Consider the following 17,461-nt stretch of genomic DNA (forward strand, 5'->3'; position numbering starts at 1 on the left):
GAAAAAAAATTCCGAATATATATGAGGCCGACGTTGTAGACTTGTAGCTCAGACATCCAAGTCATGGAGATTGTTCTGTTCAGTCACTTCAGTGGCTCACATCGACCAAGCAATCTACTTGACTTAAGAAGTTAGAAGATAGGGATGTATACAGTTGATCAAACTATCCTTGTAATTAATTTCTTTAGTTTCCGAATATGATTAATTGATGGTCTAAATTCTATTCTACTTCAATTCTATCTACTCATGAAAATGGTTACTTTCATTTGTGGTCTATCCTCATGCCTAGCTTAGCTCAAATTATCGGGTGAACAATAGTCACCAAATCAATCACTGAAATATATATATATATATATATGGTAAAAATGTTGATTTGCATCCTAAATTTAGTCGTAATTATCAATTTACACCATGAATTTACATTTGAGTCAATTTACCTTCTAAATTTGGTAAAAATTGCCGATTTGCACCATATCCGTTAAATTTAATGTTTTCTATCTAATTTAAAGTCACATGTCATGCATTTGAGAGGTAATATTGTCATTATATATTTATTCATATTTAATAATGAAATAAAATGCAAGGAGCTAGAGATCCTTAAAAACATCATCTAACAAGTTTTACTCTGTATGTTTAATGCTTTAATTTTATCAAGGGTTCAACAATTAAACTGTTCTTCCCCATCTTTATATGGAATAAGATTTTTATATTAATTAACGTTATGAATTGCATTCGAGCATTACAAAACAGCTTATGTTCTTCATTATGATCAATAACAACTTGACGAAAAGGCATAACTTTTTGTTTCCTATAAACCCACATGAGTGAACTATCAATATAATACAACAATTCGACCAAGATACTATGAGTAAAATATACACTTTAGATTTATTTTCCGTGTTCATCAATGTAATCTACACTCGATACAGACTAATAATAATCATTAACAATTTTACATCATTTATTTAATCGGTTTTATGCATCTATCCAATCTAGTCCATACTTTGCAAAATGAAATGATTTAGAAGAAATGATATATATAGTAAGAAGATGAACATATGGCCAATATTTTTCTTGCACATTGATTCGGATAGTCCTTGTAGATTTATGATTCATCTCACTCACACGCACACACCGTCTCATAAGAAGAAGGGAGAAAAGAAGAGCCACCAAGAGACGATACAAAACACTTGGAGACTGAAGTTGGTTACATATAACAATAAGTGACAAAACCTCGCATCTAATCAACCATCCCCCATTTCTCTACTCCTTTCTTCTTCTCGTAACAAACGACGCCGGGGGCTCATATTCGCCGGAAACACTCCTCGATTGGATCGGCATTCCGGCAGGCCTAGAGTTCCGGCGAGCGGCCGGGTTCTACTCTCCCTCTCCATCTTTGTGGGGGGCCTTGGAATGTCGTCGGAGGACGTGGCCGGAAAGAGGACGAGCGAGACGGCGGTGTCGACGATTGTGAACCTGGCGGAGGAGGCGAAGCTCGCTAGCGAAGGAGTCAAGGCGCCTAGCCAGGCCGCGCTCCTTAGCATCGCTAAGTCACTCGTCGCCGGAGGAGTCGCCGGAGGAGTGTGAGTGTTTCTCAGAATCTGGATTTCTAAGCTTCTTTGGTTTCAGTAGCGTATTGATTGTGATTGTTGAGCTATTTCTCATTTGTTTTTTTTTATTGTGTTCTTTGATTTTGAGTAGCTTGAATTCGCTTTGGGTTTTGATTATCAAAGCTATATATGTTCTTTTTCGGGTTTTAAATTGCAGCATTGCTTTTGATGTTAGAAAACCTTAGGAGAAGTGTGTTTGGAATATGTTTATGCTGTTTAGATTGGAGGTTGTTGAAATGGTTGTTAGATTAGTGAGGGTGAAGGACTATATCTATATGTATGTGTTATGTATCAAAGTAGTTGTCATTCTTCTTCTGAAGGGCCTAACTTCTTCCTTCAGTTCATTACAATAAAGCGTTCGTTGTTGTGTACCTGCTGCAGGTCAAGAACTGCTGTTGCTCCGTTGGAAAGACTGAAAATTTTGCTCCAGGTACTTTTTCCCTTGCTTACAGTAGTGTTATTTAGCTCAATACCCCATGATATGAGACTTGACTTTATGATTGTTATATCAATGAAGTGTAGTATATGGCGGTATGATCAAAGCTGCTTATTTTGATGGACGTTAGCATTATGCATTTTGTATGTCAAGCTGGATTAAATTGGATTTGTATATGCCAATATGCAGGTTCAAAATCCTCATAGTATCAAGTACAATGGGACAGTTCAGGGGTTGAAGTATATATGGAGAACTGAGGGTTTCAGAGGCTTGTTTAAAGGCAATGGAACTAACTGTGCTCGCATAGTCCCAAATTCAGCAGTCAAGTTCTTCAGCTATGAGGAAGCATCCAAGTATGATCTGTTTCCTCATCCTCCATTCCCCTGCACTGATTTTCACTGGCACTCATATTCACTTTGTTTATCATCTATCAGCAATAAGCATCTTGTAATGTCTATATTAATTTCCCACATGTACAATTTGGTAAATGATTTAATTATACGTGTACTCGTGAACAGGGGTATCCTATGGTTTTATCGACAGCAAACTGGAAATGGTATGATTACCTCGTCTCTATTTCTTATGCAAGTCAGTTAGAAACGAAATAATAGATAGTTTCACTTGAAATTGTTCTATGGTTCGATTCAGTTTCATTTCAATATATGTGCAACGATGGGGAACCTTATCCTAAATATCTAGCTTTATCAATCAAAATGTAAATGGTCCAAATTTTCAGTCTTTAAAGGGGTGAGAGTCGTCAGACATCTCATCATTCATGCATTATTCTTAGCTTTTAAATCATTCATTTTGGTTGATTTGATGCAGTTCAGTTTATCTGTAGATTTACTTGCCGTAGAGGTTTTACAGTTTCGGACCATTGTGTCACTTGTGTGCTTTCTAAGATATCTTTCTTTGTTTGTATGTCCAATGGGTCTGATGAAAGCAGAGAATTTTGTGATTGCAATGATGTTGTCCGTGCTGGGATATAATATTTACGATTTCCTTTCATCTCTTACAGAAAATGCCCAACTCACTCCTTTTCTGCGTCTTGGTGCTGGTGCATGTGCTGGAATTATTGCAATGTCATCAACTTACCCGATGGACTTGGTACGAGGGCGTCTGACTGTCCAGGTATCTTATGGCTATTCTTTTGCTGAATTGATCTAAGGAGAAATTTTCCATGGGGTGTGAGGCCCTTGTTATACATGTACATTGACGTCTTAAATGTGCTTGCTTTTTGTTTCTTCAGACAGAAAACTCTCCCCGGCATTATAGGGGAATATTTCATGCTCTTTCAACTGTCTTTCGGGAAGAGGGACCTAGGGCTCTGTACAAAGGCTGGTTACCTTCTGTCATCGGAGTTGTGAGTGAAGTGTTTGTCTATTTGTGTACTCCCCCATATTCATACCAACAAAGAGAATTTCCCATTAATCTTCTGATTTATTCATGAATTGTTAGTGTGGTTCTAGCCTGCATCTGGAACAATGTTGACTCATGCTTATCCTTTTGTTTACAGATACCATATGTTGGTCTCAATTTTGCTGTTTATGAATCTCTGAAAGATTGGTTAATCAAAACTAGACCTTTTGGACTAGTTCAGGATTCTGAATTAAGTATAACTACAAGGCTTGCATGTGGGGCTGCAGCTGGGACTGTTGGCCAGACGATTGCTTACCCTCTTGATGTTGTTCGGCGAAGAATGCAGATGGTAGGCTGGAAGAATGCGGCTTCAGTTGTCACTGGGGATGGGAAGAGCAAGGCAGCCCTTGAATATTCTGGTATGGTTGATACATTTAGGAAAACAGTTCGTCATGAGGGGTTTGGAGCACTGTACAAGGGTTTAGTCCCCAATTCTGTTAAGGTCAGTTTTTTAGAGGGACTTTATTTGCTGTCTTTTCATCTGGCACATTAGCCTACCTACCTGTCTTTGGAGTACTATATCTTCTATTTCCTGAATTACTATTTGAACTAGTAAAGTGTGTAGCTGCAAAAATGAATACCATATCTGTGTATATATTCGGCTGCTGTAAAGCAATTCTTGAGACAATATTGTCACATCAATTTTGGATTATATATTATGCTATTTTGAAACATTATAATGGTAATTTTCATTCTTTTAGGTGGTGCCTTCCATAGCAATTGCCTTTGTCACATATGAGGCAGTGAAGGATGTTCTTGGAGTCGAGATGAGGATATCTGACTAAAGGCAATGAAAACTTTGACCTACATGCTTAACTCTAATTTCAGAAATGAAAGGAATGATCTGGTAGGAGAAGGTAAGGTGTTGGAATTATTAGGTCTCTAAGTAGCAAGAAGATTAGGAACACAGTTGTAGCTTATGTTGATATCCCTTTCCCATTCATACACATCTTTCTTTTTCTAAATACCTATAGTTTTAGCTTTCAAATCTTTCTTAATTTTGTCTTCTTGCCCCACAAAGGTTATATATAGCTCTCTTGTGGGGCAAGGATTACAGTCATTGTCACAGAGAAAAGATGATGAATATGATCGACTATTTTTCTTGTGTTTGGGATGTTATGTCTACTGTTTGAAATTACAATAGCTGAAATCATATTTAATAAAATTATATGAACATAGTGAGGTTTTAATATATGCCTTGAATGATTCATGATAATTTTCAGCCTTTGTTATGTTGAGGAGTTCTACTTTCCAGTGCATAACTCATTCCAAGGAGATTGTTTTTGGAAATACCATCTTGTTTTTTATGATGGCTGTAAGCTTTAACAATACTAAGATAGAACAGATAGAGAATCAAAAGAGGGATTGATCTGCATTTTATACATGTCTGCAATAATGGACAAGAAAAAAGCAGAATTTACAACCAAACTTATGAGCATATGCATTCAAACTTTAAACTATAACGTTCTATCAACACTAGCCTCAAAAATAGAAAGAATCAACAAGAACAATGCTAGATCAAGGCAAGACGGAAAAAAATATACAATCAAATGATGAAACAAATCACTGGCTAGACCCTCCTCTGGCCTCTTGGAGCCATCTTCAAATGCACCTCCTTGAGATGATCATAGCGACTCTGATGATACTCGATCCATATGCACAGCTGCCTTATGGCTTCTCGCTTCTCCTCTCCCAGACTCAATATGCCCTCATCTTTCCCTTCAACATTTTGCTTCAACTCCTCTACCTTCTTCTCAAGCTGATTCACTGCTTTGATCAGATCCCCCTTCTCCATTTGTTCCTTGCTCGCCTCTGTCTCCAACTTCTCAGCTCTCTCTTTGAAGACCAATGCCTCATGTTTCTTATCTTGCAGTTGCTTGCTTAGGACTCCCACCTCCCTGTTCAACTTCTCTCTCTCATCATTTGTTTCCGCAACCCATTTCTTTGCAATACGAAGCTGCACCGACGTTTCAACAATACACTTCTCATACTTCACATAGTCATTGGCAAGTTTCTTGATCACAGATTCCATTGCAATCAAAGAACTGTTCAGGTTGTCTGAAATACAGTTGATGTTTCTCTGATAAGCTTCATTGTTTGCAGTGATTATACCAGACAATGCAGCAATCCTGTCTTCGAGCACTTTTTGTTCTTCTTGGAATTTCAGCTCAGCAATTCTAAAGTTCTGTTCCTTCTCAGCCAGCACTTGCTCAGTAACCCGGAGCTTCTGGTTTGACAAGCGGAGCTTAACTTCAGTATTGCGGGATTTCTCTACCAAAGAACTAAGCTCATCACCTTTTTCTTCAAGGTCTCTCTTTAGGTCTTCAGACATCTGTTCCAAATCAGCTATTATTTGATCTTTGGATTCAACGCTAACCTTGTGGTCCTGACACTTTGCTTCAAGCTGTTTATGTTCCTCATTCAGCTTGCTGTATAAATCCCCCTGTTCATTCAGCTGTCTCTGAAGATCAGCGGTCTTGCTAGTTAACTCGATCTTATCAGTTTCCAACAGCGTCAGGCTATCTAAAAGTTCTTGTTTTTCCCTCTCAAACTGCAACTCGATTTGGTTCTTCTGGGTTTGCAACGAATCCAATTCTTCTTGTAGACCGTTAACCTGTGCCACAAGGGCCACTACTTGAGCAGCGGCTTCGTTCTGTCCAGTTTCATGTTTTTCTTGGAGAGATGAGAAATCTACCTCTCTCTGTGCCATTGTCTTCTCAAATACAGAAGACTGATCCTTTAGCTCCAACATTTCTGCTTTCAACTGATCATGCTCTAGGATTTTCTTTCTCATCTCCTCTTCCAGTTCATCCTTCTGGTTCTGCATGGATTCCATTTTTAGCTCAAGATCTTTCATGTCTGCTATCAAATTCTCTTTCTCTTCCAGAATCGTCTGATGATCAGTCGTCTTTTTTGCTATCTCTTCATTCAGAATTTGTACCTGTATCACGTACTCTGAAATTTCTTGAGTTTTATTCTCAAGATGCGCTTGCAACTCAGCTTTCTGGCTGTGTAGGGACTCCAATTGCTGCTGCAATATACTTACCTGTTCCATTAAGCCCTTAATCTGAGTGGATGCTTCATCACCTTTATGTGCCATATTTTCCTCCAATTCAACTTGCTCACGCCGCACAGAGCTTAAGTCTGCTAGCAGATTGTTGACCTGTGCTGTCAAATCTGCTATAGTGGACGATGATTCATCACTGATATCCTGATGTTTCTTTGTCAAAGCAGAAAGTTCATCTTCTCTCTCTGTTGACATTGATTCGAGGTCGGAAATTCGAGCTTGTAAATCTGCATTCTCCTCTGCCAATTCCTTTTCCTTGCTCGCAAACTTCACTTCCATATCTCTTTTTTCGCCTTGCAAAAATTCGAGCTCCGATACCAGCTCTGTTGCTTTATCCTCCAATCCCTTTATTTGCGCCAATGTTTCGTCCTGATGTAGCTTATGTCTCTCAGAAAGAGTTAAACACTCCAATTCCCTCTGACCTAAGTGCTCCTGTACCTGACTATGTTCATTTATTGTCTCCTCAAATTTCTTCGTGAGAGCAGAAAGTTCAGCTTCTTTCTCTTTTGATATTGATTCGAGTTCGGATATTTGAGCCTGCAAACCAGCATTCTCCTGTGCCAGTTGCTTTTCTTTGCTCTCGAACTTCTCTTCCATATCTCTTTTCTCGCCTTGCATAGACTCGATGGCTGATTCTAGCTCTGTTACTTTATCCTCCAATCCCTTTATTTGCGCCAATGTGTCGTCCTGGTGCAGCTTATGCCTCTCAGACAGAGTTAAATACTCCAATTCCCTCTGACCTAGTTGCTCCCGTACCTGACTATGTTCATTATTGGTCTCCTCAAATTTCTTTGTGAGAGCAGAAAGTTCAGCTTCTTTCTCTTTAGACACTGATTCGAGTTCTGAAATTTGAGCTTGCAAACCTGCATTCTCCTCTTCCAGATGCTTTTCTTTGCTCTCAAACTTCACCACCATATCTCTTTTCTCGCATTGCAAGGACTCAAGAGCCGTTTCCAGCTCAGTTACTTTATCCTCCAATCCCTTTATTTGTGCCAATGTTTCATCATAGTGCAGCTTATGCCTCTCAGACAGAGTTGAAAAATCTATTTCCCTCTGACCTAATTGCTCCTGTACCTGACAATGTTCATTATTGGTCTCCTCTAATTTCTTCTTGAGAGCAGAAAGATCAGCTTCCCTCTCTTTAGACACTGATACAAGTTCTGAAATTTGAGCTTGTAAACCTGCATTGTTTTCTGCCAGTGTCTTTTCCATGGTCTCAAACTTCACTTCCAAATCTCTTTTCTGACCCTGCACTGATTCAAGGTCCAGCTCCTTCTGATCAAGCTTTTTCTTAAGACGAGTAGCTTCATCTGATAGTTCTTGTATCACATTATGTGCCTGCTGAATCTCAGTTGAGATCTTCAAACCTTTCAAGGTTTCTTCCTCCTTAGCTTTGCTTAAATCTGACGCTTGCTGTTCTGAAGATTCCAGCTCATGCTTCATATTCGAGATGTCCACTCTAACAGATTCTAGTTGTTGCTCGAGGATTACTTTTTCATCTTTCAGCTGATCAACCAAACTTTGCAGGTCTGCCGATCTCTTTTCTCCATCTTCAATCCTTCTCAGACCAGTCTCTTTCTCATTCATCAGATTATCTCTCTCTCTTTCCATATCTTCCAATTGCCGACTCAATTCAGCTTCTTTTTTTTCGCCAGTTTCGAGCTTTTGATTTAGCTCCGTATTCTCTGCCAAAAGTTTCAGTTTTTCAGCATCTAATCGTTCAGCATCAGTCTTCAAATCTTTGGAAATCTTCTCTGTTTCTTCTATCTTACTTAAGGCTGTCACATGTTCCAAGTTCAAAGCCTCCTTTTCTTCAACTGTGGCCGTCAATTTTCTCTTCAGGTCAGCAACTTCTAGATGTGCTGATTCGAGTTCTTGGTTAACATCAGCTATTTTCTGATAATCACTTTCCAATAGTCCATTTTTACTTTTCTTGTCATTTGAAGGATATTCGGAATCAGACTCTGAGCTCGATGAAGAACTGCTATCCTTATCTTGCTTGCCATGAACTTTTTTCTTTAGCACTCCTGTTAGATGATCATATTCTGCATAGAGGGACTGATATTGTTGGTGGAAATCCTGAATTAGCTCTGCAAGTGGTTCCTTTTTGGAGATGTCCACCATGTTGGAATCTTTTTCTTCAATATTGTCATCTTTTAGAAGCTTTAGTATTCTCTGCACTTTGTCCTCCATATCTGCAGTAAGTAATTGTTTAAGGCTGTAATGTGGTTCTAAACATTATCACAACAAATTCTCTAAAAACAAATTACCTATTTTAGTCCCTTTGAGCTGTTCATCCTTTTCTGCATCAATGTGACTTCCAAACAAGGACTTCATTGAATCCCGGAAACGGTGTTTCCTCATCCTGTAATTATTGAACTTCCCTCTTAGATGTGGATCAAGATGAGCATATATCCATCTGCTGCTCCAAGTCTGAAACACACCAAAAGAATACAGTTATGTTAAATAAAATAATAATGAAGACATCATCAAAGAATATTTGGCATGCGAGAATGAAGTCAGCTGTGTTAAGACATGAAATATTCATGATGATGAAAGCCTGTCCTAACAGACTGAAAGCTACCCTTTGGTAGTTATCTTCGTTCTCAAATTTGTATTATAGTTATATTTTAAGCAATAGTGACAATTACAGTGATAGTTACTGGACTGATAGCGAATAATGTAATGGACTGAAACCCACACAAAAGGATTTGATAACAGAGAAATTCTGACGAGGGACTTCAGGGCAGAGCATGACGTTAGATAAAAGCGTATAAAATTACAAGGCGAAACTTAAGAATAAGCTGGCATTCAGCATGACAGCTCCCTACAAGATTTATTACTATTAACTTAGTCATATAATTTATTGGTTCTAAAAATGTGGACAGCTAAAGATCTGAGGTATTTTTGGATTTGAATGTGGCGAATTAACTCATTCGTGTTGCATCCATACCAGTCAGTTAAGGACTTACGGCACACTATAGCATGTATGCATATATAAAGTTTCAAATCATAAGCTGATATCTCCTTGGAAGCAATAATCCAAAACGAAAATGAAACCTATCTTCATACAGGCCAAAAAGATCAAGTAAACTCGACTTCTTACCAGTAAAAAAGCAAACATGACAAACAGCCGCAAACTTTCAAAATATTATTCATTTGAATCATTTCCTTCTCTAAGAGCAAGTTAAACTTGAGTAGCTGACAATTAACTTATCACTCTTATCAACCTCCCTAAGTAGTTGCCTGATTATTATGGTTCATTAAAGGATAATGAATTTCATTACACGGAAACTACCGTCATTAGGTATATGTCGCATACAGTTGAACCTTCTTACTTCTCCCATTTCCCTCCTTAATACGAAATGTTTGCATCTGCCTCATGTTTCTGTACTGACATTAAGTAAAGTAGTTGGTGCTTCTGCAATTGACCTACTTAGTCTAAGCGTTAATTAATACTAGATCCATCTTAATTAGGCAATAACCACAAGTCCTAAAATAATGATGCCACGTCATCATTGTTACAGAAGGCCGATTTAGGATCAAGAAAGGACAGTGAGCTGTTCATCATAGCCCCCGAAAATAAATATATATAAAAAAGAGCTGTCTCTTTTTGTTATTATTTCCCTCACACAAACCAAAAGCCAGACAATTTGTCCCCGATTTTGGAATTTATAAAGTTGCTAAAAACCAGAATATACTCTCTATATTCCTACTATTACCCCCACTGATCAAACAAAATTACGCTGAGTGCCACTACAACCTTCAGCACCAGCTGACAGTCAAGTCTGGAAGAAACTAAGAAAATTTATAATTTATTTACCTTCAAGTCGTCCTCACTCCTCAGCAAGAAGCTTCCCTCAGAAATTTACAGCCTCAAACTTACCAAACAAGGTTAAAAAAAGTAAATAAAGAAATCTCAGTTACGAACAAAGGCGGTGAAATTTAACCAGCAAACGCAAACTACCAAAAGGCTCAATTAAACCGGATTCAACTCATCAGTTTTCAGTGAGTCTAAGGAAGAATGATCCGATCAGGTTTCGAAAGCGAAAAGTAGAGTTGCGAAATTCAAATATGAACAGTGAGAAGAGAAAAGAGAGAGCAGAGAATCGGAAGAGTCTAGAGAGATTTGATTACCTGTAAAACTTTGTGATGAAAGTCCGAAGCGGACGGCGACGATCGGAGCTCGGCGGAGAGTCTCCGATCAGCGAGGGAGAGAGAGAGAGAAGAGGAAAAGGAGAATTCTGGAAATGAAAAGAGGTTTTGTTTTGTTTGGGTGAGAGAAAGAAAGAGAGAGGTACGCGAATGGTAGCTTCTAATTTCACAAGGTGGAATCTTGGTTGGGTTTTTGTAATTGCCCCCTAGGTTTTGCAGTTAATTACGGTTTTGCCCGCGTTTACGCTGGTATCAAGGCACGGTTGGCTTTCTGTTTCTCGTCTGTTAGCGGTCAAAGTCTCGCGGTTTGGTGGTTTTGTCGCGAGATTTTGGATGGAATTTTGGGGTGCTTTGATGATGGCCCTTGAGGTCAAATTTCCCGCGCTTGTTGTTTTCGTTGTCCCATTTATTTTAATTCTGTTTTCGTTTTATGTCACAGCTTGGATTCAATAATAGCAGGTATTCTTGCGCTCATTTGGACATCGTCGTCATCCTCCAACAAACGGTTATGCCAACGGCGGCGGAGTGAGGTCGGAACTTTCCTTCTTATCTAGGTTTTGTTCGACTAAGTTTTGATATGAATTATTGGTTTCTTTGCTACAACGGTTGGAGTGTTAAGTTTCTACGGTTATAGTTTTTGTTTATTGTGAAGTTTTGTTATTTTTGTTTGCAAAGTATAAATAAAATAAAAATGTTATGTTTTGTTACAAGTTGATGCATTTATAAATTTTCATCCTCACCATCAATGACAAGTTACTATTCCTATATGACAAGTAGCAGCAACTTGTCTATGCAAAACCACGCATTCTTAAAAACTGAAAATGAACTTTTAAAAAAAAATGAAAATGAAAACGCCTAGATTCGGAACAAACGTAGTTCAATGAGGTCTACACTCTACACTCTACACAAGTTGATTAGTTGTTATTAACACTCGAAGATCGAATGGTTAAAATTGACCTTCTGAGAGGTTAGCAACCTTTTTATGTACAACAATTACTAATGAGAGAAAGATGCCCCAAATTTAGTAAGTTTTCTTTGGTGTAAACGTAAATGTCTCTAATTTGCCAAAAATTACTAATTCCCCAAAACTCTCAATATATTATTAGTGGAGATGAATTTTCTTTTTGAAAGGGTTGGTGGAGATGATTAAGACAAATTAGAAATTTTAGAAAACTGTCCTCGCTCATAGAATCCTCAGTCGTATGTAAGAAACATGTCACCTCAACACGAAGGTTTGGAATTTTAGCTTGTGAAATGGTGATTTTTTCTGTTCTCTAATTGACTCTCAATCAAATAAAAGTCAGCTATTACTGTTGTACAAATGTAGATGCCATCACAGCACAAATTTGCAGAATATGATTATATGTTTGATTATCAAATAAAAATCTTGGGCTAACGTACTATTTGTTGATGGCGTTGGTCTATTTGTTAGTGGCAAATAACACATCCCTACTGTGTAGCCAAACCTATTCGAATTAAGGCCAGAAAACAAAACAGAAGGAAAGCTCAGAATTAGATGCAATCCATTTCAGTTATATCAGAACTTGTTTTGAAGAAGAAAATGAATGAATATAATGATAATCTTGTTATGCTACACAAAAAATATCACAACGATGGCCATTGTAAGGCCTAAATTTACAATATTGGTCTACCAGACTTCTTTGATATCACTTGCTTAAGATCATCATAGCGGATCCGGTGATGATCAATCAAGATACAAAGCTGCCTTATGGCCTCCCTCTTCTCCTCACCAAGACTCAAGAAGTCTTCATCCTTCTCCTTTATCGTCCTCTCCATTTTCGTTACTTGCTTCTCGAGTTGGCTAAAGTTGTTCATTAAGTTCAGCTTCTCGCCCGCTTCTTTGCTTGCAGTTGCTTCTAACTTCCAAACTTTCTCCCTTAACAATTTCTCATGTTCTTCCTTTTCACCAAGCTGCGTAGCCAAGCAATCTGAGTCATGTTTCAGCCGTTTGATCTCGCTAATTGCTATAGTGACCCAAGTTTTCGCAAGCTGAACCTCATCTGACATTCTGGAAATGTTGTTCAAAACGTTGTTGTGGTGCTTATCAAACGTGCATGCCACCCTATCCAATCGGTTCAATGTTCTCTTTGCTGTTTCAGACATCCCCTTCATCTTTTTGAGTGGATTCTCATAAAATGCAAGCTTTTCTTTGATCTCCTTAGCTTCTTTCTCATAATCATCTTTCATCCTCCTGTAGCTCTCTTTTGTTTCATTTTGTATATGTTCTGCTACCCGGATTCTCTGATATAAAAGCCGGACAGTGTCTTCAAAATGCACACGGTGCTTTTTTACCAATTCTTCCATCTTTCTTTCTGCAAGCTGTAGATTTAGTTTGGATTCAGGAAACCACATTTTAGCATTGTTGGATTCCTTAGTGATCTTCTTAATAATATCTTCATATTCCTTAATGACTCTTTGCTGATCCACAATCTTTCCTTCCATCTCAATATGTCTTTCTTTATACTCTTTGTTATATGTCTCAATCTGCAACTCCAACTGGCTCTTCTTGGTCTTCAAGGTTTCCATCTCTTGTTCCAAATCGCTTACCTGTGTTGTTAAGTCCATCAGTTTATAAGCAGTTTCAACAGCTTCATTGTGTTCATCCTCGCATTCTCTACGAAGAGCTTCAACCTCATCCCCTTTCTCGGTCAATGTCTTCTCCAACTCAAAAATGCTTGTATTTAGTCTCTCATTTTCACGTTGCAACATATTAGTATCATGGATTTTAAGCGTTATCTGGTTTTCCAAACTGGTCTTTTGGCTGCACAGAGATTCCACTTCCTTTTCCATGTCCTTCACTTGATCACGAAACTGATGTCTTTCTTCTAGCATCTTTTTTTCAGTTTCATTTTCTGTTGTGGTTAGTCTTTTCAACCATTCTTTGTTCTCTTTCTCACACTGCAATTCTAGCTGGCTCTTCTGGCGCTTCAAAGAATCCAGCTCCTGTTTCAAACCGCTTACCTGTGTTGTGAAAGTCATAAGTTGAGTAGAAGCTTCATTCTTTCCATCCTCACATTGTTTACGAAGGGAAGAAACCTCCTCCGCTCTTTCAGACAAAGTTTTCTCCAAGTCAACTACCTTAGCACGCAGGACCCCAATTTCCCTTCTCAACTTATCTGCCTCATGCATTTTACTCCTTTTCAGCTTTTCCAGATTCTTTTTGTGGCTGCGTAGAGAGTCCACTTCCAATTCCATATCCTTCACCTGTTTAAGATAACGTTGTCTTTCTTCTGACATTTGTTTTTCAGCTACATCTTTTCTTTTTAGTTCTTCCTTCAAAATTTCTATTTGGTGCTGCTCTTGTGAGATCTCTTTGTTCTTCCCATCCAATTGTATTTGTGTTTCGGCTCTCTGCCACCGCAGATTCTCTAATTCTTGCTGCATTTCATTGATCTTATCTGTGAATTCCTTTACTTGAGCAGATGATTCATTTTTTACGTTAGTCATCCTTTCTTCTATTTCCCCTTTTTGAGCACGCAATGACTCAACTTGCAATTGCAGATTGCTGGTTTGTGCCATAAAATGTGCTACTTTTGATGCCGAACTCTCCTCGTTTTCAAGTTTCTTCTGGAGATCAGATATTTCATCATTTTTTTCTTTTAAAACTAACTCAAGCTCCAAAATCCTGGTATGGAGACCTATGTTTTTATCTCCTAGCTGTTTAGCCTCAGCAAGTTTGCTTTCTTTCCATCCTTCCAAATCTCTTTTCTGGCAGCACAAGGACTCCAAACAAGTTTTGAATCCAGCTAACTGGCCCTCTAACTCTTTCACCCTAGCTGGTGATTGATGTTCATGCGCCTCCACAAGAGCTGAAAGTTCCTTTACACTATCATCAACTTCATTCTTAAAATCCTCCTTTGTAGCATCTGCATGTACTTTTTTCAGTGCAGCTAAATATTCTGTATTTATTGCATCTTTTACTTCTTCACTAGAACTCCTGGACAATGTAATAAGCTTCAGACCCAGATTCTCGGTTTTAAGTTCATGATTACTGCTGTCTGCGATCTTCTGATGCCCGAGATTTTCTGGCTTGACATGATTAATGTCGGTTTCATCCGAGGAAAAATACTCAGAGTCTGAGATAGAGCTGGAAGGAGACAAGGGAGAAGAGCATGTTGCTCCATTTCTTCTCCGAACTATTTTTCCTGACTCTCCAATTAGATGATCATACAAGGCATAGAGGGACTGGTACTGGTGGTAGAAATTCTCAATGAGTCCAACAAGTTCCATATCATTTTTTGAATATTTTTGGTCCCCATCTTTCTTTTCGAGGTCTTCACTTTTTATAAGCTTGAAGATCCTTGTCACATTACTTTCAATGTCTGCATATAACATATAATTTCCAAATAAGAAAACTTGCGACATAAAATGAAGTGGCAGTTGTAAGATATGCTATATCAAAGGCCTAGTTCTGTAACAAGCAGTGATCAAGATTAAATTTTCATTATTTTGTTAGTTCATAATCACGATATAATAGTCCTGAGACATCAACTGTAATATCATCGAGAAAAACCATCATAACCACCAACAGAATGAAAACAAGCAGATTTCACATTCAACTTTCAACAAGATAATTTCACAATTCCCTTTCATTAATAATAAGTGTAAGTATTCTTCAACAGGATCGTGTAACCTTTTTTGGTACAAGTTATACATCAAACTTTGAAATCCATACATAAAACAACCAAGTCATATATTCAAAAGATTAGAGTTGAAGAGAGAGAACTTGCACCTTTTTTAGTCTTCTTCAATTGTTCAGTTTTATCAGAATCAACATGATTCCCAAAAGACTTTGATAGATCCATCCACCGATGCTTAATCATTTCCGTCTTGGAATAATTTTCAGCAAATACTTCATGAATCAAAAGCTACGGAAACCTTCATCACACAACAAAAAACTTGGTAATTTTTGGCTACAGATCAGCACAAGGCACTTTCATCTTGAGCTTGGCACCGAAGATCTGAAAAGTTCAACGAGAAAAATTAAGTTGATAAGTGGAATTTCTATCATATCTGCACATTCAAATGGAGGAGTGGAGGGCAATGAAACTGAAACTAGGGAACAAAAAGATAATCTGAAGCTTCTACTATAACTCCTTGTACTGATCATAAATTGCCTCTAATATACCAGAAAAATTTCATTGAAAAAAGTATGAAGTTTAATTACGAAATTCTCAAAATTAAAAGTAGGACGTTCATAACGGAATTCTCTTCTACTCTGATGAAAATCTCCAAAATAGGATGTTTCTGCGTATCCATGTATCTAGAGAATAAGATTGACAGTTTCACGCACAGTTAAATGAGTTTGATAGATCTCAATTGCATAACTATAATGCCATTGTTACTATAATAATTGAATCATATAGACACTTACATTTCAGGCTCATCAAACCACAAGTTATAATGATAGGGTTATAGGCTCATCAAACTGCAACATTTCTAAGCAACATAATGATAGGGTCTTTAGTATCATTTTACATTAGGGGATGAAAAGATGACGGAAAAACGAAGGTAGAAAACATAATATGAGACTAAATAACAACAAGAAAACAAAAACCATGCCATTGGACCATTGTAAAGGATGAGAGTTAAAGGGGGAGAGTAATTTTATTTTCTCCTTCTGAATAACCATCAAACATGTTATATTGTTAAACCATTAATAGGCGAAATCATGAGACATGATGATACAATTAGTATATAAATCGATCAGCCAACTAGGGTAAGTACCATTTACGTATGAGTGAGAAGGATTGGTTTTAAATGTCAACTTCATGGACAGGGTCAGCAATTGATGACAATTTTTTGGCTACAAATTTATGACTATATCAATTTCCCCCCTGAAACTGCATATAGAGAAGTGACTTCTTCTTCAGACTAAAAAAAAAAACAGAGAAGTGACTTCTTCTACCACCCATTACCAAATCAAAAGAATTAAACCCCATTTCCATGTAAAGCATTGAATACAATGTTGGGTTCTTTCCAGCTTAGACATAGAAGAAGATTATCCCATTCCATATAGTTTCCTATGCAATTATAGCATCAAAAAGAACAAACTTTGAGATAACTTCCAAGGCAATGAAATCACCAGAACAAACTCTGGAATTGGAAAATAATAATTACATTGCAATAGGAATGTGAAAAGGAGAAGTTACCTGCGTATCACAAGCCATTCTTCACATTGCAATAGCAGTAAAGATGGGTTCTTGAGAGGTAAATATCCTAGGTTCGGTTTTGTGGTTTCATCCAGGAAATAGTAATTTAATTTCTTTTGTTATCTATTTTACATTTTTGGATGAGGAATTGTTAGCGTTTCTGTAATTTAAGCGTGTTGGATCAATTTCTCGTCTCTCTGGTCTATCTTTCAATTTTGGTAAAATGGATTTTTCGGGAGTTTTGGACCAAAATAGCGTCAACACTTGGCATTATTAGGTGCTCATTCCCAGACCGCCACGTGCTCCAGTTCCCGCCCTATTAGCTTTCATATCGAAAATTCTTACCCGCACGGCAGGTTTTTGAGACAGGTGTCCGCATCACAGCCTTTATTTTGAGTTTGAGAAAGAACTTATTTTAGCCGTAGGTTTATGCATACTATTTGTACAGTCAACGTGACTGTGAGAGGATGAAAAAAAATTGGCAGAAGATTTACCTTCTTCACTAACTTTTCAATTCCCCGACTCTCGGCTACTAGATTGGCGGGAAAAGTTGTGAAGTTTATACTACCCTAGGAGGTTTTGGAGGGGCTCGTGATTTTTG

General features: G+C 37.8%; 3 protein-coding genes across 5 annotated transcripts; 1 reads left to right on the forward strand and 2 right to left on the reverse strand.

Annotated features, from left to right (window-relative positions):
• The first annotated feature begins 1,276 nt into the window (after positions 1–1,276).
• On the forward strand, positions 1,277–4,661 carry LOC126794229 (mitochondrial adenine nucleotide transporter ADNT1-like). The gene is made up of 8 exons (XM_050520893.1): positions 1,277–1,583; positions 1,992–2,040; positions 2,236–2,399; positions 2,565–2,602; positions 3,065–3,177; positions 3,296–3,409; positions 3,563–3,907; positions 4,167–4,661. The coding sequence occupies exons 1-8, from the start codon at positions 1,414–1,416 to the stop codon at positions 4,248–4,250; spliced, it is 1,077 nt and encodes a 358-aa protein (XP_050376850.1). The 5' UTR covers positions 1,277–1,413; the 3' UTR covers positions 4,251–4,661.
• A 152-nt stretch (positions 4,662–4,813) lies between these two features.
• LOC126794362 (COP1-interactive protein 1-like) lies at positions 4,814–10,803 on the reverse strand. Of its 3 annotated transcripts, XM_050521061.1 has the most exons (5): positions 10,670–10,756; positions 10,356–10,413; positions 8,803–8,965; positions 7,554–8,727; positions 4,814–7,235 (listed from the first exon to the last, which is right to left on the reverse strand). In XM_050521061.1, the coding sequence occupies exons 3-5, from the start codon at positions 8,894–8,896 to the stop codon at positions 5,036–5,038; spliced, it is 3,468 nt and encodes a 1,155-aa protein (XP_050377018.1). In that variant the 5' UTR covers positions 8,897–8,965; positions 10,356–10,413; positions 10,670–10,756; the 3' UTR covers positions 4,814–5,035. The 3 variants fall into 3 exon arrangements, with proteins under 3 accessions (XP_050377018.1, XP_050377015.1, XP_050377016.1); XM_050521058.1 differs by having other exon boundaries at positions 4,814–8,727; positions 10,670–10,750; XM_050521059.1 differs by lacking the exon at positions 10,356–10,413 and having other exon boundaries at positions 4,814–8,727; positions 10,670–10,803.
• A 1,519-nt stretch (positions 10,804–12,322) lies between these two features.
• LOC126795402 (COP1-interactive protein 1-like) lies at positions 12,323–15,043 on the reverse strand. Its single transcript, XM_050522243.1, has one exon. The coding sequence runs from the start codon at positions 15,041–15,043 to the stop codon at positions 12,323–12,325; it is 2,721 nt and encodes a 906-aa protein (XP_050378200.1).
• Between the last annotated feature and the right edge of the window lie 2,418 nt (positions 15,044–17,461).

Source organism: Argentina anserina, chromosome 5 (assembly GCF_933775445.1).
Source record: "Argentina anserina chromosome 5, drPotAnse1.1, whole genome shotgun sequence".
Lineage (NCBI taxonomy): Eukaryota > Viridiplantae > Streptophyta > Magnoliopsida > Rosales > Rosaceae > Argentina > Argentina anserina.